This window comes from Rhopilema esculentum, chromosome 11 (genome assembly GCF_057945365.1).
Source record: "Rhopilema esculentum isolate cy_ngs chromosome 11, ASM5794536v1, whole genome shotgun sequence".
Lineage (NCBI taxonomy): Eukaryota > Metazoa > Cnidaria > Scyphozoa > Rhizostomeae > Rhizostomatidae > Rhopilema > Rhopilema esculentum.
The window spans coordinates 14,373,987-14,392,810 of NC_142825.1; the positions used below are offsets into that span (position 1 = coordinate 14,373,987).

The 18,824-nt window shown below is 38.0% G+C and overlaps 1 protein-coding gene across 1 annotated transcript; it reads left to right on the forward strand.

The window, feature by feature from the left end:
* The first annotated feature begins 3,352 nt into the window (after positions 1–3,352).
* LOC135693825 (core alpha-(1,3)-fucosyltransferase) lies at positions 3,353–7,023 on the forward strand. Its single transcript, XM_065212407.2, has 2 exons — positions 3,353–4,024; positions 5,213–7,023. Exons 1-2 carry the CDS (start codon positions 3,415–3,417, stop codon positions 5,800–5,802), a joined length of 1,200 nt encoding a protein of 399 aa, XP_065068479.2. The 5' UTR covers positions 3,353–3,414; the 3' UTR covers positions 5,803–7,023.
* The last annotated feature ends 11,801 nt before the right edge of the window (positions 7,024–18,824 follow it).

The following is an 18,824-nucleotide window of genomic DNA, read 5'->3' on the forward strand; positions in this document are numbered from 1 at the left end:
GTAAAGAACAAAAACTTCTTGGAATAAGTATTGATAATTGATAATAATTTGTCGTTCAAAGGACACGTACAACCGATATGCAAAAAGGCCAGCCAAAAGCTACATGCTTTATCCCGAATCTCCAACTGCATGGATGATAGAAAAGTAAAACATACCATGCACGTCTTCATTTTATCACAATTTAGCTACTGCCCTTTAATTTGGATGTTTTGTGATCGACAGATGAACAAGAGAATAAATAGAAATCATGAAAAGTATTTGCGTCTTGCCTTTGGTGACTATGAATCAAGCCTTCAATCTCTTCTTGAAAAAGACAACTCGACGTCTATCCATGATAAAAATCTGCAATTGCTTCTTACAGAAATATATAAAACTTTACATAATCTCAACCCAAGTTTCATGAAAGAAATCTTTACTGAAATAAATACAGTGAAAAAAGGCTTGACAGTATCGAGAACGACTTTGTTAATCTTCGGGACGAAGTAGCAGGTATCCGCAGGCACGTAAATACTGGGCGATGTGGAGGGGGGGTGTGACACCCCCCCCAATCTTTTATCCAGTCGGAAAATTTGAGGACAGTCGGAAAATTTAAAGCGGTTGGTAGAAAGCTAGGTTAAAGGGAGAAAATTTGAATCATTTGTGAAAATTGAAGTTTTGACTCAAACGACCTTGTGAACTGTAGCTCAAAGAGAAGCATAAGAAAGGTATAGGTTCAAAAGAAAATAGTTGTATGGTAAAAGGCAGTCCTAAAAAGAAAGAGAGGTGACGCAATACAGAAAAAACGAAATTTTGTATGAAAATGCAAGTATTTTCAACTACATTCGTCGTAATGAGGATAGTGTGATAATGATTTCATCAAATTGCTTCTAAAAACGGAATACGAAATAGAATTTTTTAAGTGATGCTCAAAGAAGCGCAGTACATTTCCCATGATTTATCAAGAACTTTCTCCGTTCGAGATTGACCGATGAAACATAGGCAGCGCCAGGTGGAGGCTTCAGCCCCCCCCCCTTTTGCAAAAATGTATTTTTAAGCAAATAAAATGAGTAAATGAAAAGATACAAAGAAAAGAATAATCCGACAAATCCTTTAGTTACTTAATTTCCAAGGAATACGCCGGAGTCTATGGGGCCTCATAAAGTAATGAATTCAATTTTAAGACTTTAATTAATCAAATGTAATAAGAGCATGCCGTGAAAATAACAAAATGTTTTAAACGATTGCAGGAAAATACCTGCAAGAAATGTTCTGAAATGTATTTTAAGTTAATCTAAAGAGCGTGGTCGTGAAAAATTTTCTGGCCACTTCTTTCCAATATCCCTAAGGCCTCCGCCAACCTCGGCGCTAAGACCCCTTCAAACGTACCGCTAGCATAATGAGTGCCCCATAAAATAATAGGCATAAAAATTCGTGAAGCGTTTTTCAAAAGATTGCTCTTTAGTCTAATAATTCTATCAACTGGAGCCCCCCCCCCTCACTTCGAATTTCTTGGCGCCGCCCCTGTGAAAAACTAAATGACCTCATGATTCTTACTTGCGAGTAAGACATTTTGGACAACGTAAATTTAGATAAGATAGTGGAGCAATGGGCAAGTCAAAGAAGGAAAAAAAATTAACACCTGATTTTTGGACTAGGTATGTTTTGATGCACTAATTAAACTAACAGTCTTCATGCTCGATCTTCCAAATTTACGAAAACTAGAAACTTTATCATAGAGCTGAATAGTTATTTACGAGACAATTTGTAAGGTTTTGTTGGTAAAAAACTATTAAAGTTTAGGCCCTCGTACAAAATTAGAGCTGACCTTTGTCAGTCAAAAATTTTGAGCCCTACACCCCCCCTCCCCAAAAAATATCTGCCAATTTACGTCCCTGGGTATCCGAAAGAAAGAAGAGGAAAATTCTGTCGATATTGATGGATTGAAAAATGCCATGGACTGGCAGTTTAATTGCATAAAAAACATTCAATTTGAGCAATTACGCCAGGAGCAAAACAGCAGAAAATCTTCGTTTAGAGTTCAGTGTTTAACTGAAGAAGAGCACAAGAGTCTGGAAGAAAAAACGATTGGTGTCTTAGAGAATGAGATTGGGGTACGCGTTGATAAAGTGGAAATCGACATTGTTCATCGTGTTGGAAAACGAAGGTCTGATGGTAAGCCAATGGCTTTTAGTTAAATGTTTAACGCACAAAACTAAAGTACGAGTCCTGAAGGAAAAAAAAACGAAAAGTATTTCTCTTTCCGAAGACCTCGCCAGTGGTATGCACCAGGGGTTAAATGATTTGATTTCGCGTAAGAATGAACTTAGAATTGAGTCAATTTTGACCATAGATGGAAAAATTAAATATAATCGACTAAATACGGATAGAATTAATGTTATTAACAGTCACGACGATGTTGTTAAAGCTTTCAGTAAGCCAAGAAGTGGCTAGGATCTAAGCCAAGATGGCCTTGTTCTTCCCGACCATAAATTTCGTTCGAAGCCTAATACTAATTATTTAACGTCACTCAACGTTTATCCAGGTTTGATGGGGGAAGAGCCTCTGCTTATGTGGCTATATCTTAGCCAATTTGTTAACACATTCAACTGATTTTGCATACTTAGCGTTATTTCATAATGCTCTTTTAGGATAGATAGTCAAAATTGGAAAATTCTTAAAAAAGTTTTTTTGTGACGTCATCACTTCGGTACTCTATTCTATAGCATCCTTTGTGTTCAGCAAACTTTCGATTACATTGAGAACAGGCTAGCTCGGTTTGATGGGATCCCGTCTTCTCCCTATAAGGTTAGCTCGTCGAAGCGGGATTCATTTTAATGCTTTTGTCCACGTAATCGATTCAAGCCGAATTTGAACAACGGCTGCGGTATCAGACCCAAAAACATAACTCAGACCTAGGGGGGAAGAAAAGACAAAGCCCGCATAGCTCAAAACCGTTTCTTTTCAATTCTGGCATTGCAGCCATTTTTACAATCAATTTACCCAGGGCCCACGCCGCGAATTTGAAAGTGAGGGAGGGAGGGGGCAAGGCTGCTTTCACCTTTGATTATAGCTTTGAAATTACCTCCTTCATAAAAAGGTTCGCAAAGTGACGCACTAAGACTTAAACGCTTGAAATTTTCCAGCTTGTCAAAATGATTCAAAATGTTTTCTTTTGCCAAAGCCATTTTTACAAGATTCTCGTTGAATATGAAACTAACCAGGTGTGAGACGAAAAGTGCAGATTGTTTTGCAACAAAACAATACATTTTATACAGGTTCTTCTATAGGTTTTTGCATAATAAATACAAATTCTTTGCCTAGGTTAATTCCGCAGTGTCCCCCCGGCTGCGACCTGGTCTGCTGAACATGTTGTCGTTCACCTTTTCTGGGCGCAAAGACATTGTTAGTTCGGGTTACTTCGATCATTAGCTAGCAATGAGACTCAAGTTTAAATGCGTTTTGTTTTTCTTCATAATATCAACTTTGTCGTTGTTGATTTTCAATTCGCTTTTATCATGGAAGTATAAGTTCATCGTTAAACCGTACGAACTGATTTCGCTTCAGTTCGCTGCAAACACTGATTACGATAATAAAACTGTTGCTGCAACGTCATATCCAATACGCCCAAGAAAGAAGATATTGATTTACACTCCGCTGTTTGGTGTTACGCCATGGTGGTATATTCCATACAATTACAATTTCAAAAACTTTGATGGAAAAATGTGTCCAGTTCACGACTGCAATGTAACATACAGTAAAGACGAGCTTCCAAGCAGCGATATGGTAGTTTTCTATGGGCGAGATCTCCCTAATCTGAATCATCTTAAAGAAATTTCAAGAACACGACGCCCACCTCATCAAATTTGGCTTTTCTACATGCATGAAAGCCCTATATTTTCTTATGGGGATACAACAGCCTACAGCGGCTTATTCAACTGGACTGCAACTTACAGACATGATTCCGACATTACTGTAACATATCATTTCTACTTTCCGCTCGAAAATGAAGACGAACGGCCACAGCTCGGCCAAAATTTTGCAGCAGGTAAGGGATGACTTACTCATAGCCTAGATGACTTACTCAGAGACAATTTGGAGAAAGCTTTTATGAGAAATGAAATGATTGATTTATAACGCAAAGGCGGGCTAAGTCTTATTCACTGTTTACCAATTTTGTAGAAACAATCTCCGTTGTTTAGAGATAAAGATAACTTTGCTTTTTCATTTCTCATGTTCAAATGAAAAATTTAAGCGAGGTACATTAAAGGCAGTATGTCCCCCATTGTTTTCATAGCCACGATATTCATGCATCGTTGATTTAATTCACAAAAACAATCAGAATGAAGAGCCACAATAACGCAATTTCCTCGAGCGAGGAGCTGCTATGAATTTCGATTCGGAAACGTCTAAGTCAGTTTCGATGATATAAAGATTAGGCAATTTTTGTCGTGTACACACACAATAACTAGTGTCGGATACTAAAAAGGCAAAGGAAGACCTTCCTTTCAGGCGAGGCTTTCAAGTTAGAATTAGCCAATCACGAAGGGGACAGACTGCCTTTAAGTAAAAAGCTGATTTTGAAAAGTGGCCCAACCTTTAACTTAATTTACATAATAGTTAATTTATCTTTGTTCATCGTGTAGGTAGGTAATTTTGTTATGATGGGAGCATCAACAAAGTTCCTAGGCCAAGGTGGACAGTTTTTGGTACATCGGATCTTCTTCGTTCTGTATTTACAGTCTCTATCGAATACAATTATTCAAATCTGTGCAACGTCTCATAAATTCTTGCATAAACAACTATCTACATACTTTGCAACCTTTTATGTTTAACACGAAAGTAGCCTGCTTTCCATATAGAAATTATTTCCATGGGGCTATGACTGGCTGGAACCGATTCCAATGGCTGGAAAACAAAAACATATCCAAAGCATCCGTCGCGTTTCTTTAACCCGGTGCTTTAACTCGGTACTTGTTCACCTTTTTCTCGATTTCATAGTTGCTTAGTACATTACCTTGTTTGTTAGCATGATGTAGCAATTTTTGTTGAGATTGTTCATGAATTACTTTCGCTTACTGTAGCCGCTCCCCCCATTCTGACCTGTGCGGTTAAATTTAAAATTGTTATGTGATCCACACCCGATCCAGAAGAATATGTTAGTCTGGCTTGTACTAGGCCAGTTGTAGTGCGGCCTATTAGTTTTCCAGGTTTCACGACATCGTTCTTCTTTTAGGTAAAGGCAAGTTGATCACATGGATGAACTCGCATTGCGATAGTGACAGAATTAAGTTTGTAACCAAGTTACGAGAGCACGCAAAATTGGATGTGTATGGTGGTTGTTCAAGACACTTCCGGCCGCAAACTCCTAATTGCCCAAGAAAAAGCAAACAGTGCACAGAAATCATGCAGCAATATAAATTCTTCCTTGCTTTTGAGAACAGTTTTTGCAAGGATTACATTACAGAGAAATATTGGTTGAACGGTCTGGAAGCTGGCTTGGTTCCAGTTGTTATTGGATATGGGGATTATTACAATGAAAAACTTGCAATCCCTGGATCATTTGTTGATGTACAAAAGTTTGAAAGTCTCCAAAAACTGGCCAGTTATCTAGACTATCTGGATAAGAATGACACTGCCTACAATGAATATCACAAATGGAGATATAATTATAAACTCAAGAATCACCATTGCATGTGTGAATTTTGTAAAGCTGCCCAGGAATTGAAGTTACCCCCGAAAACGATCGACCTCGAGGAATTTTGGGGCAAGAAAACTTGTGACTTGGAAAAGAAACCTTTGCAGTCCATAATATCTAGAAGCTGAAATTTCAAATCTTTAATAACGAATGTTTTCCTCTCACATTATTTTAAGAAAATGTTATTCGATCATTTGAAATGTTCAGGCCTGATATATTATCACGAAGGGCAAAAGCCAAAGACAGATAAGACAATCTTGTTTCAACGGTTCAACTGTCGATTTTGTTTAACTACATTCAATAACCGTAGAAGAAAGTACTAAAGCTTAGCTTTTGAAAAGTGCGAAGCCCCTACAGTCGTGTCCTTATTCTTCGTTCGAAACACAATGTTTTTCGTTGCTCCCTTAAGTATAAAATGGTTTTAATGTCAAGGGGCTGATTGTCGACGGCTGTAAATAATCATGACGTAATGTGAAAAATGCCTGTAATTTACTGTATTTTCGTGATCTATAGAATACTTTTTAATCGCTCTGAAAAAAGCAAGCATTTTTTCGACATGATTTACCTAAGGTTAAAAGCTGACTGTCAAGTGTAAAATGTTTGCTTTTTTAGTAACAATTTTCAAATTTTGTACTCCCAAATACTTTAAGTATATGTCAAAGGTACATTGTCGTATTTTAGGCAGCCTTTCCGCTAGCCCGGGCTAAAACATATCCGGGTTAAAATTTATCCGTTTTTGCGTCGCGTTCCCACCAACCCACTTGAAAAACGGATAAGTTTGAAAACGGATCTCAAAGTCGGTCATTTTTTACCCGGGTATCTTTTGACACACCTGCGAGTTAATGGAAACGCCGAAACCCGGATAACTTTTGACCCACTTGCAACAACAGCAACGTTCAAAAATTGAGATGGTGCCAAAAATAAAAAAACAAAATCCTCTATATCGATGTTGCTTCCATTAACCTACAACGATAGCAATTGAAGGATTATTGATGCAAATACTGATTACTCTTACAACTTTTCACCCTGGATACATTTTAACCCGGCTTCGTGGGAACGATAAAAACGGATTAAAAACGGGTCGAAGAAAAATTCCGTTTCCATTGACTCACATTAAAAACGGATAACTTTTACTCCGGATATGTTTTAACGCAGGCTAGTGGAAAGGCTGCCTTAGCTAAAGCCATTTTCCAAGAAAGCATGGCTACAAACCCTAGGAATAAGCCTTGGCATTAAAGCCTTATTGTAAAACAAAATAGAAGAAGGCAAGAAGTATGTAAACATTGCGAGATTCTGCTGTAATAAATCTATTTACTCTAGCTTTCCATACAATTAAAAAATGTGGATAATCTGCATGAATTCTTTCCGGTGCCGGGTCTTTGTGTATTATGGAAAATTGTGGGGAGATTTAATGCCCGTGTCCGCGAAGAGAATTACAAGAAATGACGACATTTGGCGAGCGGCTAATCATATTTTTTTTATCTTCCATGCAGTTTTTCAAGGCTAAACTTTACTTTTCAGCTGAATCTCTAATACACATCCTCGGTTCTCCGCGAACCTAACTTTATCTACGAGGCACAGCACAGTCTTTCTCAAGTACTGTCTGTCCCAAATGTACAACAGCAAGGCCCAGCGCAGTCTTTCTCAAGTACTGTCTGTCCCAAATGTACAACAGCAAGCAGGGGCGAAACTACCGGGGGGGGTGTGGGGGGGTGTGACACCCCCCCAATCCAAAAAATAGTCGATTTCGCAGGGCAATCGAAGATTTCGCAGGGCACCAAGAAGAGCTTTATTGCCACGCAGAAATGCCACCTCTGAAGTTCGTAAAGAGCCGTTTAGGAATTTTGAAATGGAAATATCGTATTTGTTATGAACCTCCCTTCCTGACATTGCATTTTAGAGAACGGAACAGGTATGTAAGGAAAAGCTCGTTATTTGCAAAGCGAAAGAATTTCTTGCCGAAAGTCATAGCCAATGGATGCAATGATTGATGCATATGTTTATGAGGGCAAGGTTGAGTCATGCAAATTAATTTAAGTTGTAAATTATTTTCATGACAAGCACGGCGTCACTGGGGGGGGGGGGAATAAGGGGCTGAAGTCCCTCACTTTGGTCAAGATAGGAATTTTTTATCATTTTTTCTATTACCTTTTAACAGTGCATAAAAAACATAATAAATCGTTAAGATACCAATTTTGTTTCATCTAATTGCTAACTTTTTCACGTATATTTTTATTATTTTTCTTTTATTTGCATTAAGTCAGTAAATCACTTTCTGTATCATTTTTAATTTTGGCCTTCTTGATACAAGAAACTGCACATTTCTGTTCAGGAAAAAAAATTCTCCCAATCAAAACAACATCTTCCTCTGTCATTCACAACTACGTGTAATCTGAAACGAAAGGTTGCCGTTTCTTTCCTTCCCCAACGTCTAGCACTAGAGTTTTAGCATGACATCCCCCTCCCGTTTTTTCCCAATTAACAATCATATTTTCAATAAACAATCAATTCTTTTAGCACAATAGTATTTTGCTAAATTTTTGTCTGAAAGATGCTTTTTAGCCCTTTTTACAAGGTATAATTTCAAAAATTTCTTCACGTCGGACCCAACAGGTGGGTCCTCCTACCTCACTAAACTCGACTCTTAGCCCCACTGGGTTAAATTTCGTTCCGCTGTCTACATCATTACCCACCTCCCCCCCCATCCCCCCCAATTAGCTGTTTATTAGCTTAATTTTGCAAACCAACATTAAATGAAGTGAATATAAAAAAACAATTTACGCTCACGTAGAGAAATAGAAATTTCATAGGCAATGAAGTTTCAAGTTTGTTTTTTTTGCTTAGAAGTTTGTCCTTGGTAAAGACCAGTGTACACTGGTAAAGCTTTCACTAGTAACTTATAGACAAACCGTTGCTACGAGGTCTGCAGGGCACCACTCAGTTTTGCAGGGCAGAAACCCTTTTCACCCCCCCAAAACTATTGGCCAAGTTACGCCCCTGACAGCAAGGCCCAGCGCAGTCTTTTCCAAGCACTGCCTGTCTTGAATCAACCTCAATTACGATGAAGTATCGACGAGCTACAAAAGCTTTCTCAAGCCTCTTGAGCTGAGCAGTAAGCATCCTTAAATTGTCAAAGCCTAAATTCTTAAAAGTGCATCTTCACATATCTCTCTGTACACTCATTTTTTCCAATAAGTAACAAAGGTCGATGTTGAGTACTCCAGTTTCTCAATGTTCTGGAAATTTCAATACTCACTGTTTCTTAAGAGTTTCTTAGTTATGATGTCATGAATGATGTTATGAAATGTTCGTGACCTTCTTTCTCACGTCAAAAGATTCGCTTCCGTTCTGACGCTGTATTTAGATATGGGAAGTATATTTTTATCCCTTGTATCTTGATTTCTAGGCCATCAGGGCAATAATGTTCTTAGATTTTACACAATTTTTTCTGACTGTCCAGTGCTCGTTTCTTATAGCCAGTTTCTTACAAAAAAATGAGTATATCTGTATCTGCTTGTACCTCTATGTATCTCCCCAAATTGCCAACTTACATGTATACATTTCTCTAAATCCTGTGGTTGCTGATGGGTAAATCTTTTTTATCAGAATGGTAGGAATTCTATTCCATCTGTGATTTATTCAAAAATTGCCCAGAATTTGATTCCTTGACCTGTGTAATAAGTTTATCTGGTTTTTAGCCAAAATAATAGTCGTATATCAGCAACTAATTTTATATCGTTGGCTTTGAATTATGGGAATCATTTTGGAGGAAGCTCTTTGTGTAAATCTGCACAATTTTATTTGTATAACGCATGATATTATCACATATTCTTAGCTTTATGTTAGCTAGTTGCTGTTTTCTAACTTACAAGTCAAAACTTGTTATTGAGGTTTTGTGGCGATGGATCATTTCAGAAACCTTTCTTAAAAGTTGTTAGGAAACGCACATCCGTTGAAACACATTTGTGTCCTGTCTAACGCATATGCTCTTCACGCTATTCACAGCTAGGCCCTGCATGTCCGTCATTACACTGTAACACTTGAAACGCATATGCGTCTCGGCCCATGCAGAAACGCATGACCATGCAGAAACGCATAGTACACCGGAATAGTTAAACCGAGCAATTTACCCGTGCGATAAATTCTGTTCAAGAATAACAAGAGGAAAACAAACTGGTTATGATTCCAAGGTTCTCTCAATCAGTCATATTAGGAAACACTGAATCCGTTATGAACGATTACAAACCGATATCCATATAATCTCTAAACATTTTCAATTTTAATTCAGTACACGCGTTCGTGTTCCAATCGAAAAAAGAAAACAAGCTACATTCAAGCAATCCAACAATCAAAATCCTATCAATGAATGCGGAAATAAACTAAACAATATTCATCATTTTCAACGTGTCCTCCGCAGAGCCTTCATATTTTCTAACAGTTGCCAAAGCGGTTTCTTATGGTAACGCAATAATATCGATAACGGTCAAATACACGGAGTCGGATCCAAAAGGTATTGGATCCATTTGGATCCGAACTCATTTTGGAGAGGGTGTTTACACGGGATCGGATATGAAAATATTTGCTTTTACACGGGACCAAAATTTGCGTGCTCCTTCCAAAAACGAAATTTTAGCGGCAATTATTCAACCTCAGAAGGGAGGAAATTATTTTTTATTTTACAGAGATCGAAGGCTATTGTATCTGCCTTCATATCTTGTTTTACTTTTTCTCAAAAAGATGCTCCTTGGGTTTTGTTTACTTTATTTTCTAGCACAACTTTCAGCAGTAGAGCCGTCTCCTCATCAGTCCAACCAAAAACTTTGCTCCTTGGTCCTTAATCAACCTTTTATTCATTTTGAAAAAGCAGACATACAACAACAGCGTATTTATAGATACAAGCATTTTACAAGTATTACTAACATCCAATCAGCTAAAAACACGCAAGACCTACAACCAAAAGAAACCTCGATAATTAACAGCGAAGTTATCCGGAAGATTATTAACAGCGAAGTTTGCCAAATATTTAAATTATAGCCTACAATGGTTCGTTCGATTTGGTGCACAACATATACGAAGTACCTCGAAATAGACATCTTCCGTCTTATTTTGGATCCGTACCTGTTTGGATCCCAATCGTTAACACGAGGCCTCTTTGGGTTCGGATCCAAATGGAACTATCTTCAAAAGCGATTCCAAACGGGCACGGATAGCAGATCCAAACCGGATCGGGTCCGTCAGGTCCCGTGTAAACGCAAAGACTCTCCGTACCCTTAGGGCCTGTTTACACGGGATCGGATCCGAACGGATCCGTACCTAAAGTGGTAAACAAAGATGCGATTACATATGTGGGGCAACATTACAAAGAAATATTGTATTGGTAAACAACTGTGACCAATACGAAATAGAAAGAATGGAATTGGTGAAAGTCTTAACACGAGATCTGCGTTGCCAGACAAATAGCAGTATTATATTTGGTGAGGTTTTTACCAGCGGCAATTTTTATATGAATATGGTTAAACTGTTTTTCGGAAAGCGGTGAAAATATTTCTCGGAAATTCGAGCTTCCGGTGTCTTTTTGTTGAAATTTCAGTCGGTTGAACACGAAAAAGCTGAAAAATTTCCAAGTGCAGGGCAGAAAACGGTGATATTAGAACACAGCCTAGCCACGATTAGTGGATACCGAATCTCTGCTGTTATTTATTTATCATGGAGGTTTAAAACCTCATCGAGAATGGCTTTGCTTGGTTTCCTTGCACTGGGTTTAATAAAATTTTACCTGGATAAAAAAGTCCCAAAAATTGTGAGAATTTGTTGGAATTTGTACAAATTTGTTGGAAAACTAATTATTTTTTCTAAAAATCCACAAAATTCCTTTTAGTTTCATCAAACCCCGTACGTTATTTGCATTGGAGAAATTCCCCTTGATAACTGTCTTGAATATTCGATTTATACAAGTTTTTCCAAATCCTGGATTTTGCCTTAGTCATCTGTACATCAGCTTCATATGGCCCTTATCAATATCCATATTTTAAGCAAAAAACTCCTTTTGTTAAATTATTTTGACTTGACGTTTATGTTATATGCAACACGAAAAAGGAAATGCCGTTAGTTTTCAGAGCTCTGCACGGGCAGGTCCAGATTCAAAATACTGAAGGAAATGACTTAATAACCGCCCGTAATTGCTATCACGTCAATAATTGAAATACTTTTAAGATAATTTATGAAATGAAGTACTTAAACCATCTGCTTATATCTTAAAATTCGTAGAAAGATCGAACAAGAAAGGCTTTTTTCCTAAGGGGACAGGTCTTTTTCTCAAGGATCTTCATTGGAAACGCCATGCATCCTATGTAAGGAAAAATCGTGGTCGTTCAACGGCAGGATAAAATTTCAACTGGAAATTGAGGGAATTCCTCATTAATGATTTGCTTTCTTGAATTTCTCACTCATTTGGAGCTAAGTTGTTCTTTCAAGGCTATTATTTTTCCTTTGTGTTCTGTTTTTGTAGAAAAAGTTACTTTGTTTATGGTCGAGAATCTTTGTGCTGTGCGTTTTATTGCTTTTTTTTGGTAATGTTTCCGTCTAGTTTTGGTAATTTGTCTTCCTAACTGGGTAATTTCCACTTGTATTTTATTTCTGTTTGCATAACCCCCGTCTTGCTGCAATCCGAAATTGAATGAACAGGCTTTATCATTATGCCACTCACCCGTATCCATGGAAATGGAATTGTTCGGAAAAATATTCTGAACACCTGTTCGTCAGAAGCTAAATGCCAGTGTATAACCTTGATGCATTTCTGGAATGTATTTTTATTGAATTTGAAAATTGAAGAACTTATGGCTGGTTTTCATATAACGTGATTCAACGATATACGAAAACCGCAAAACGTCGCTATTTCATCTTTTTCTCTTCTTCCATAACGAAAGGCTCATGTTTGAGCGACCGTGGACCTCTTCACCATCTTTCGTTACTCAACTCGCTCTTGTACTTTTTTCTCACTTGTCTCATTGTCACCCTTTTTGTTCAGGATGTCCAGCATTCGGTCTTTACAATTAATTCAAGGCGTTATTTTCATTCACGCGCATTGGTCAAAAGGGAAAATACAGTACAACGTTTGATACAATGACTACATAGCTTTCGAGATGCAATGTAGCGTTTCATTGTGGTTGGATTCACACACACAGTGATGGCATAGTGTAGTCATGGCAGGGCATTTTTTAAGGAAATTTGACTAGTGGGCCAAATCCTCAAGAGGGCCCACTTTTTCGCGACCAGAGCCCTTGACCCCTTGACTCAAAAAAATGAAAATGAGTATAAAAAGAATAAAGCTACGAAAATGAGTATAACAAGAATAACAATTCAATAAAACTTTAATAATATGTTTAACATTTAAAAGTTTCTAAAAAGTTTCTAATGTCCAGAAAATGTCCCGTCACAGACAACCAGAGTCACTCGAAAAGAACTTTTTGATGAATTCCCTCTCTCTATAGATCTCTGAATTTGGCTCTCTGTTACGTCTGTCTTTGCTCTTGAGAAATTCGAAAACTGCAGGTCTTGGGTCAAAATATGCAGTCCCTGTGCCATTGAGAGAGACATGCATGTAGCTGTTAATTGATTCTGGCTTTAGTAATGCTCTGCTGGATATTTTGATATTATTATAATGGGAGACAGCTCTCTCTGTTGCCATGCTATGTGGTGTCAAGGTGAGGAAGGAAGCAAGGAATTTTCTGAGCAAACCAATGCTGGCCTCTGTCATTTTTCTCAGCTTCAATGCATAGAGTGTGCCAGAATCTTCTATCTGGCTATAGACTTGAACTTCGCTTAGGTTTGTCCATGACATGCAGACATCAGAGACAAACTCTTCAACCTTGTCCTCTCCAAATATCTGGCTCACAAGATCTCTGCTGGCATTTATCATCTGCGCTGGTGAACCTGCATCCAATATCTTTTTTAAATTGTTGATTGTTTCATCTTGCTCAATGTTCATGCGCTGGTCTAGAAAGTTTATTGCTGATTGAACAATTTCCACTCTGATTGGACCATCTTCTCTGCGTAGTGATGTGACAAACCTATGAGCCTGGCTGGTTTTTCTGATATTTCTTTCTCCACTGCTTTCTTTACTTGAGTTTAAGTTCTTCAAGTATTTCTCTTCCTGCCCACCAGGCACTGGCATCTCCTTCATGACGTTCAGGTTGACAATAGCTGCATCCCTGGCTGTTAATACATCCAGTAGGATGAGGTCAGATTTTTGAAAAATTTTCTGTAAGTTCTTGAAAATTTTGCACAGATCATGCATAACAGTGGTCAACCACACTTGCTGTGTGCCATTGCCCCATTTCATAAGAAATCCTTTTGCAGATGAGCTTTCTTTTCTGTCCGAATTTATGGTTCCATCTGTCATTTTTGTCCAAAGCCTTCTTGCTGCTTCCAGGTTATTCAAAATTGCTTTCAGCAAATTCAAAGTGTGCTCTGCAAACCTGACCTCAAAATGCTTTGGAAAAGCAAGAGCCTGATCATTTTCTTTGTGCAGCAACTTTGTGCGACGTGGGGATGAGTGGAAGAATGTCGAAAGAGCAAGAACATCAGCCATCCAGAGATGGAGTTCAGGGACCTCAGATTGAACAGATTCAAGGGCCAAATCTGAACGATGACAAACACACCACGCTGTCAAGATATCCCTGCCAATATGTTGTTTGAGCAATGTCCATAATCCTGCGTTTTTGCCTGTGTTTGCTTTTTCTCCATCAGTGGTGACTCCAACAAGCTTCTCTGTCTCCACACCAACACTTTTCAAGCACGAAATAAATGAATCAAGAAGTCCTTCAGCTCCTCCTAAATCACTGCTGGCGATTCCAAGAAAAACGGTCTTCACACTCACTTCATTCGTTGGGACTAACCTTGCTGTTATAAATTTAGAATCAACCTGCTGCTTGTCAGCACTTCCATCAATTTGAACAGAAAAGCACAGACAATCTTTTAATACATCAGCAGTTTTTTTCATCTCTTGCTTAGCAACTATGTCTCTCATTGCTGCATAGGTTACTGGATCCCTATAATGGTATACAGAGCTTGGTTGACTAAAAGGAACAAAATCTGTGTGCCATCCTTCTGTCTCAAAATTATGGAGTAAAGCATTGCTATGTTCAGTTGCCAAAGACCTTGATGGCCAACTTCTTGCACTGAGTGTTTCCGTTCTACAATCATTCTAAACATCAACAGCCATTCGTAAAAGAAACTCTAATGTTTGTATTTTGCATTGTTTCATAACTTTGACCCAAGGATGACTGTCTGACGAGAGACTCCACGCTTCTTCAAGTTTCTTCAATCTTAATGCTTCATTGTGAGCAGAGGAAAGCAAATGACCAACAAGTAAACACAGTCTGTCTTTCCCATCAACCCGGACTCCACTGGCAACTGGTATTCGTCCATTAGTGGCATACCTTTTCACTTCAGGTTCATACTTGCTGCAAAGTAAGCAAGTGACAACGGGACGTCGTCGTTTTTTTTGTCCTTTCTGTTCTTCCCTACTTAATTCCAGGCAAGATTCAGCTAAAAGCAGCCAATTCAAGTCTAATTTTTTGCCTTTGTACCAACGATCATCTGTGGAATCGATTTTTGACGAGGCACTGTCTGGTTTCGAAGTTTCGGCGTCAGCAAGGCCAAGGCCATGGCCTATGTCTGCATGAGTATCATCACTATCGACATCGTCAATGACATAATTTTCCTGAGTATTAAGAAAATATTCGTTGACGTTTTTATCATCTTTCATTGAATCGATGAAACAGTCAGAAGCTGTACTCACCTCAGCAACGGGTACTGCAGTTGATGAGTTTTTATCGCTTGTTGATTCGCCATCAATAGGACTGGCAGTCTTAGGCCGACTGCTGGTGTTTGATTTGGTAAATCCAAACGAGGAGAGTAGCGATGTTTGGCCACTTGCAGTGGCAGCCTCTTCCAATTCATTCTTCTTTTTTTCCAAACGTTTCTCGTGACCACTCTTTGTTGCTTTTCTTTTCATTTCTAACATGGATTTCTAGCTGACAAACTTTTGATCTTTCTATTTCGATTTTAGAACACAGTCTAAAATGACCATGACAACACCAAACATAAACTAGCAACCATAGCAACATAGAGCCTCGACAAAAAACCCAGAAAGAGGATAGATATGCAAAGGGCCTTTCCTTCTGTGCTCAACAAGTGGCACAATGTGAAAGACTAATTTTTTACTTTTTACATTTTGAAAAAAACATTTGTGAAAAGGGCCCAAACTAGTGGGCCGAAAGCCCTAAATTTTGCTTTTTTACTGGGCCGGAAGAGGGGCCCACTGGGCCAGTGGCCCAGTAGTTACAATGTTAAAAAATGCCCTGAGTCATGGGTAATGTCGGACACCTTCAATTATTTTGCCAATCTGTCAATGCTACTATTTCTTTTCGATAAAATTGTTTGCTCTTAGGAAACCATATCTAATAAGGAAATTTTCTGATGAATTTATTTTTACATTACAGGCCATGCAAGAGTTTAATTCTAGGGTGGGAAATGATTATATTTTCCCGATAAATGTCTTTTTTAGTTGAAAACATGTATAATCAAAGGTTTGACAGTAATGAGCTCTAACGGAATAGGCGGGATCAGTGGCGAACTGGCTACCATTCGACCCTCCGAGAAAACAAGCAAAAGGGCGTCAATAGGTGCTAAAGTTGCTTAACTTTGGGGCTTGTAAAACGGGCAAGGAAAACTTTGCCTTAGCTGAAAATCAGTTTGTTGCAAACATTGTCATAATTCATCCTTAAAACCCTTTGCAATGGACAACAGAATGAGGGAACTAGGTGGGAAACGAAAAGGGAGCTCAGGGGCTTGCCTCAGGAAATTTTTTTGAAAACACCCTATTTAGAATGTCGAAACGTGCCCCATAACGAAAATCAAAGTTTTTTTATCCAAAATTGGAATTGGCATGAGGAAGATTCTCAGTCAAATTGATAGTATTTGAAACGTCTACAAATTTGTTGGTATCTAATGATAGATTTTGTAGGTTGGACTAAAACCCAAAGCCCATTTTTCAGCTAGGGAGACACTACCTTCCAATATTTTACAAAGAAAACAACTTTTCTGCCCTATTTTCGAATAAACTAGATCTCAAAAACATTAGAAATTTGACGAAATATATGACTTTATTCTCATCAAACGTTAATGTACACTAGGGTATCAAAAGTATTGCACCACCTCGAAGGAGGGGAAATGGCGCATGAATGATCGAAAGCTATTATTATGCAAATTAGTTCTTTTTTTAGAGGGCCAATGGCAATTGGTCGAGAGCAAAACAACCACCAATCAAAACTTCAATCTATTTAGAGCATTTTTCAATATTTTGACGGGTAGCAACAAACTTCTGAAACCGCAAAAAGCCTCCTTGAAATGGATCCATATATTTGGTCAACGTATTCTTGTGGAATTTTGCAATAGGCCTGGAAAATTCTTACAAATAATGATTCTCTGGCTTTTGGACGGCCATTTGGATCACGTTTTGTATCATTTTTCATTTGAAGTCAAATGTTTTTAGCGATGTTAAAGATTGGACTTGATTCTGGCTATGCCAAAACTTTAATTTCTTTTGTATGGAAATAAATATTTGTAAAAATGGTTTCCGTTTACTCAGGTAAACTTTTATTTTGTATTCGTGCAAAACACTCATTATATTTCTGTGGACGGATTTTGAGCTGCAAAACCTTGCGCAGTGTTGAGTTTCATGCCTTTTACTGCCCCTTGGTGCTGTACGCAGTGAAATAAAATAGACAAATTCTTTCCCCTCTAACATCAAATTTATTTTGGTCGCCAATTTCTCGGTTTCTTTACTACTGTAACATTCTCGAGAAATCTTTTTTGATTTACCGCAGCTGTTGTGTAGCTGCATCTAACTTGGTCAACATTTTTTTTTAAATTAAAGACCACTTCCTCGTAAATGTTTTATAGCGACTCGCCTCTCATTTGACAATTTTGTTTCCTCAGGCATGGGCTACATTTCTACAGATAATAATGTTTTTGCGTTATCTATACATTTCTAACTAAGTTTTCTATGGCGTCAGCAAGATTTGGAAATTTTTCCCGCCAAAGTTTGCTCTAAAATGCGCTTATTTCACCCAATTAATGCATTCAAATGTTTTGCATTGTCAAAAAGTCGACAAAAAGTGCCGCCATTTTGAGCAGGGTGGTGCAATACTTTTGATACCCTAGTGTATAAATTTTTTAAAGTTTTGGAGCATATCTTTGAAAAATGTAAAGGGGTGCCTCAGCACCTGCTAGCCAAATGACTGCTCCTGCCTCCACGCTACAGTTACAAATCATTTACAAAAGATATGATTCCAGTACATCAGCGTGCGGAATTATGACCAGGTATTGAACATGTGCTTAAAACCGTAGACTTGTCCAAAAGATATCTGATAACAATCTTGGACAAATGGATTTTAAATTTGTAAGAGATCCTACTGCCTTCCGTTTTGAGCAAATTGATGATTTTGCAGATTGATAGGCTCCTTCTGTATGAGAGACTGTGCGTAGATATGGTAAAAGGATAAAGAATTTCTTAAGAAAAGGCACAGTCTCTATTACGGGACAAAAATTTGAAGAAGGATTGGAAAACTTTAATAGCTAGTTGTAAATTAAAAACAGCCGGTTTAACTTTCCATCGAGTTTTAAAGAAGGTTCTTACATGAGGACATCAATCCTCAACCTTCAAAAAGTTATGTATAAAGTTTTTTAAAAAGTGGTCTCGTCAAGAGTTTTGGCTTCAGTTAGTCATAATTTCTTTCTGGTTCAAAACTCCAGGTTTTAACGTACATAAAGCAAGATACCTATGAGTTGTTAGTTGAATTGCAAAATGAAATAGCTTGCCACGGACAACATGTTCAGAATGTATTATCCTTTGTATCATACCTAGAGCAGTTTTCACTATCATGGGATAGTTGATAGCCCAAAGAGAACGGGCTGTTATCCAAGAGAGACAACACAAGGAATATGCACATATTACGGAATCAAAAATCGGCAATATTTGCAAAAATCACTGTAGTAACCTAATGCGCAGGAGCATTACGTTATGTGACCCATGTTTATATAGAGTTTCAGATTACAGTTGACAGTATTACAGTTATGTGTGTAG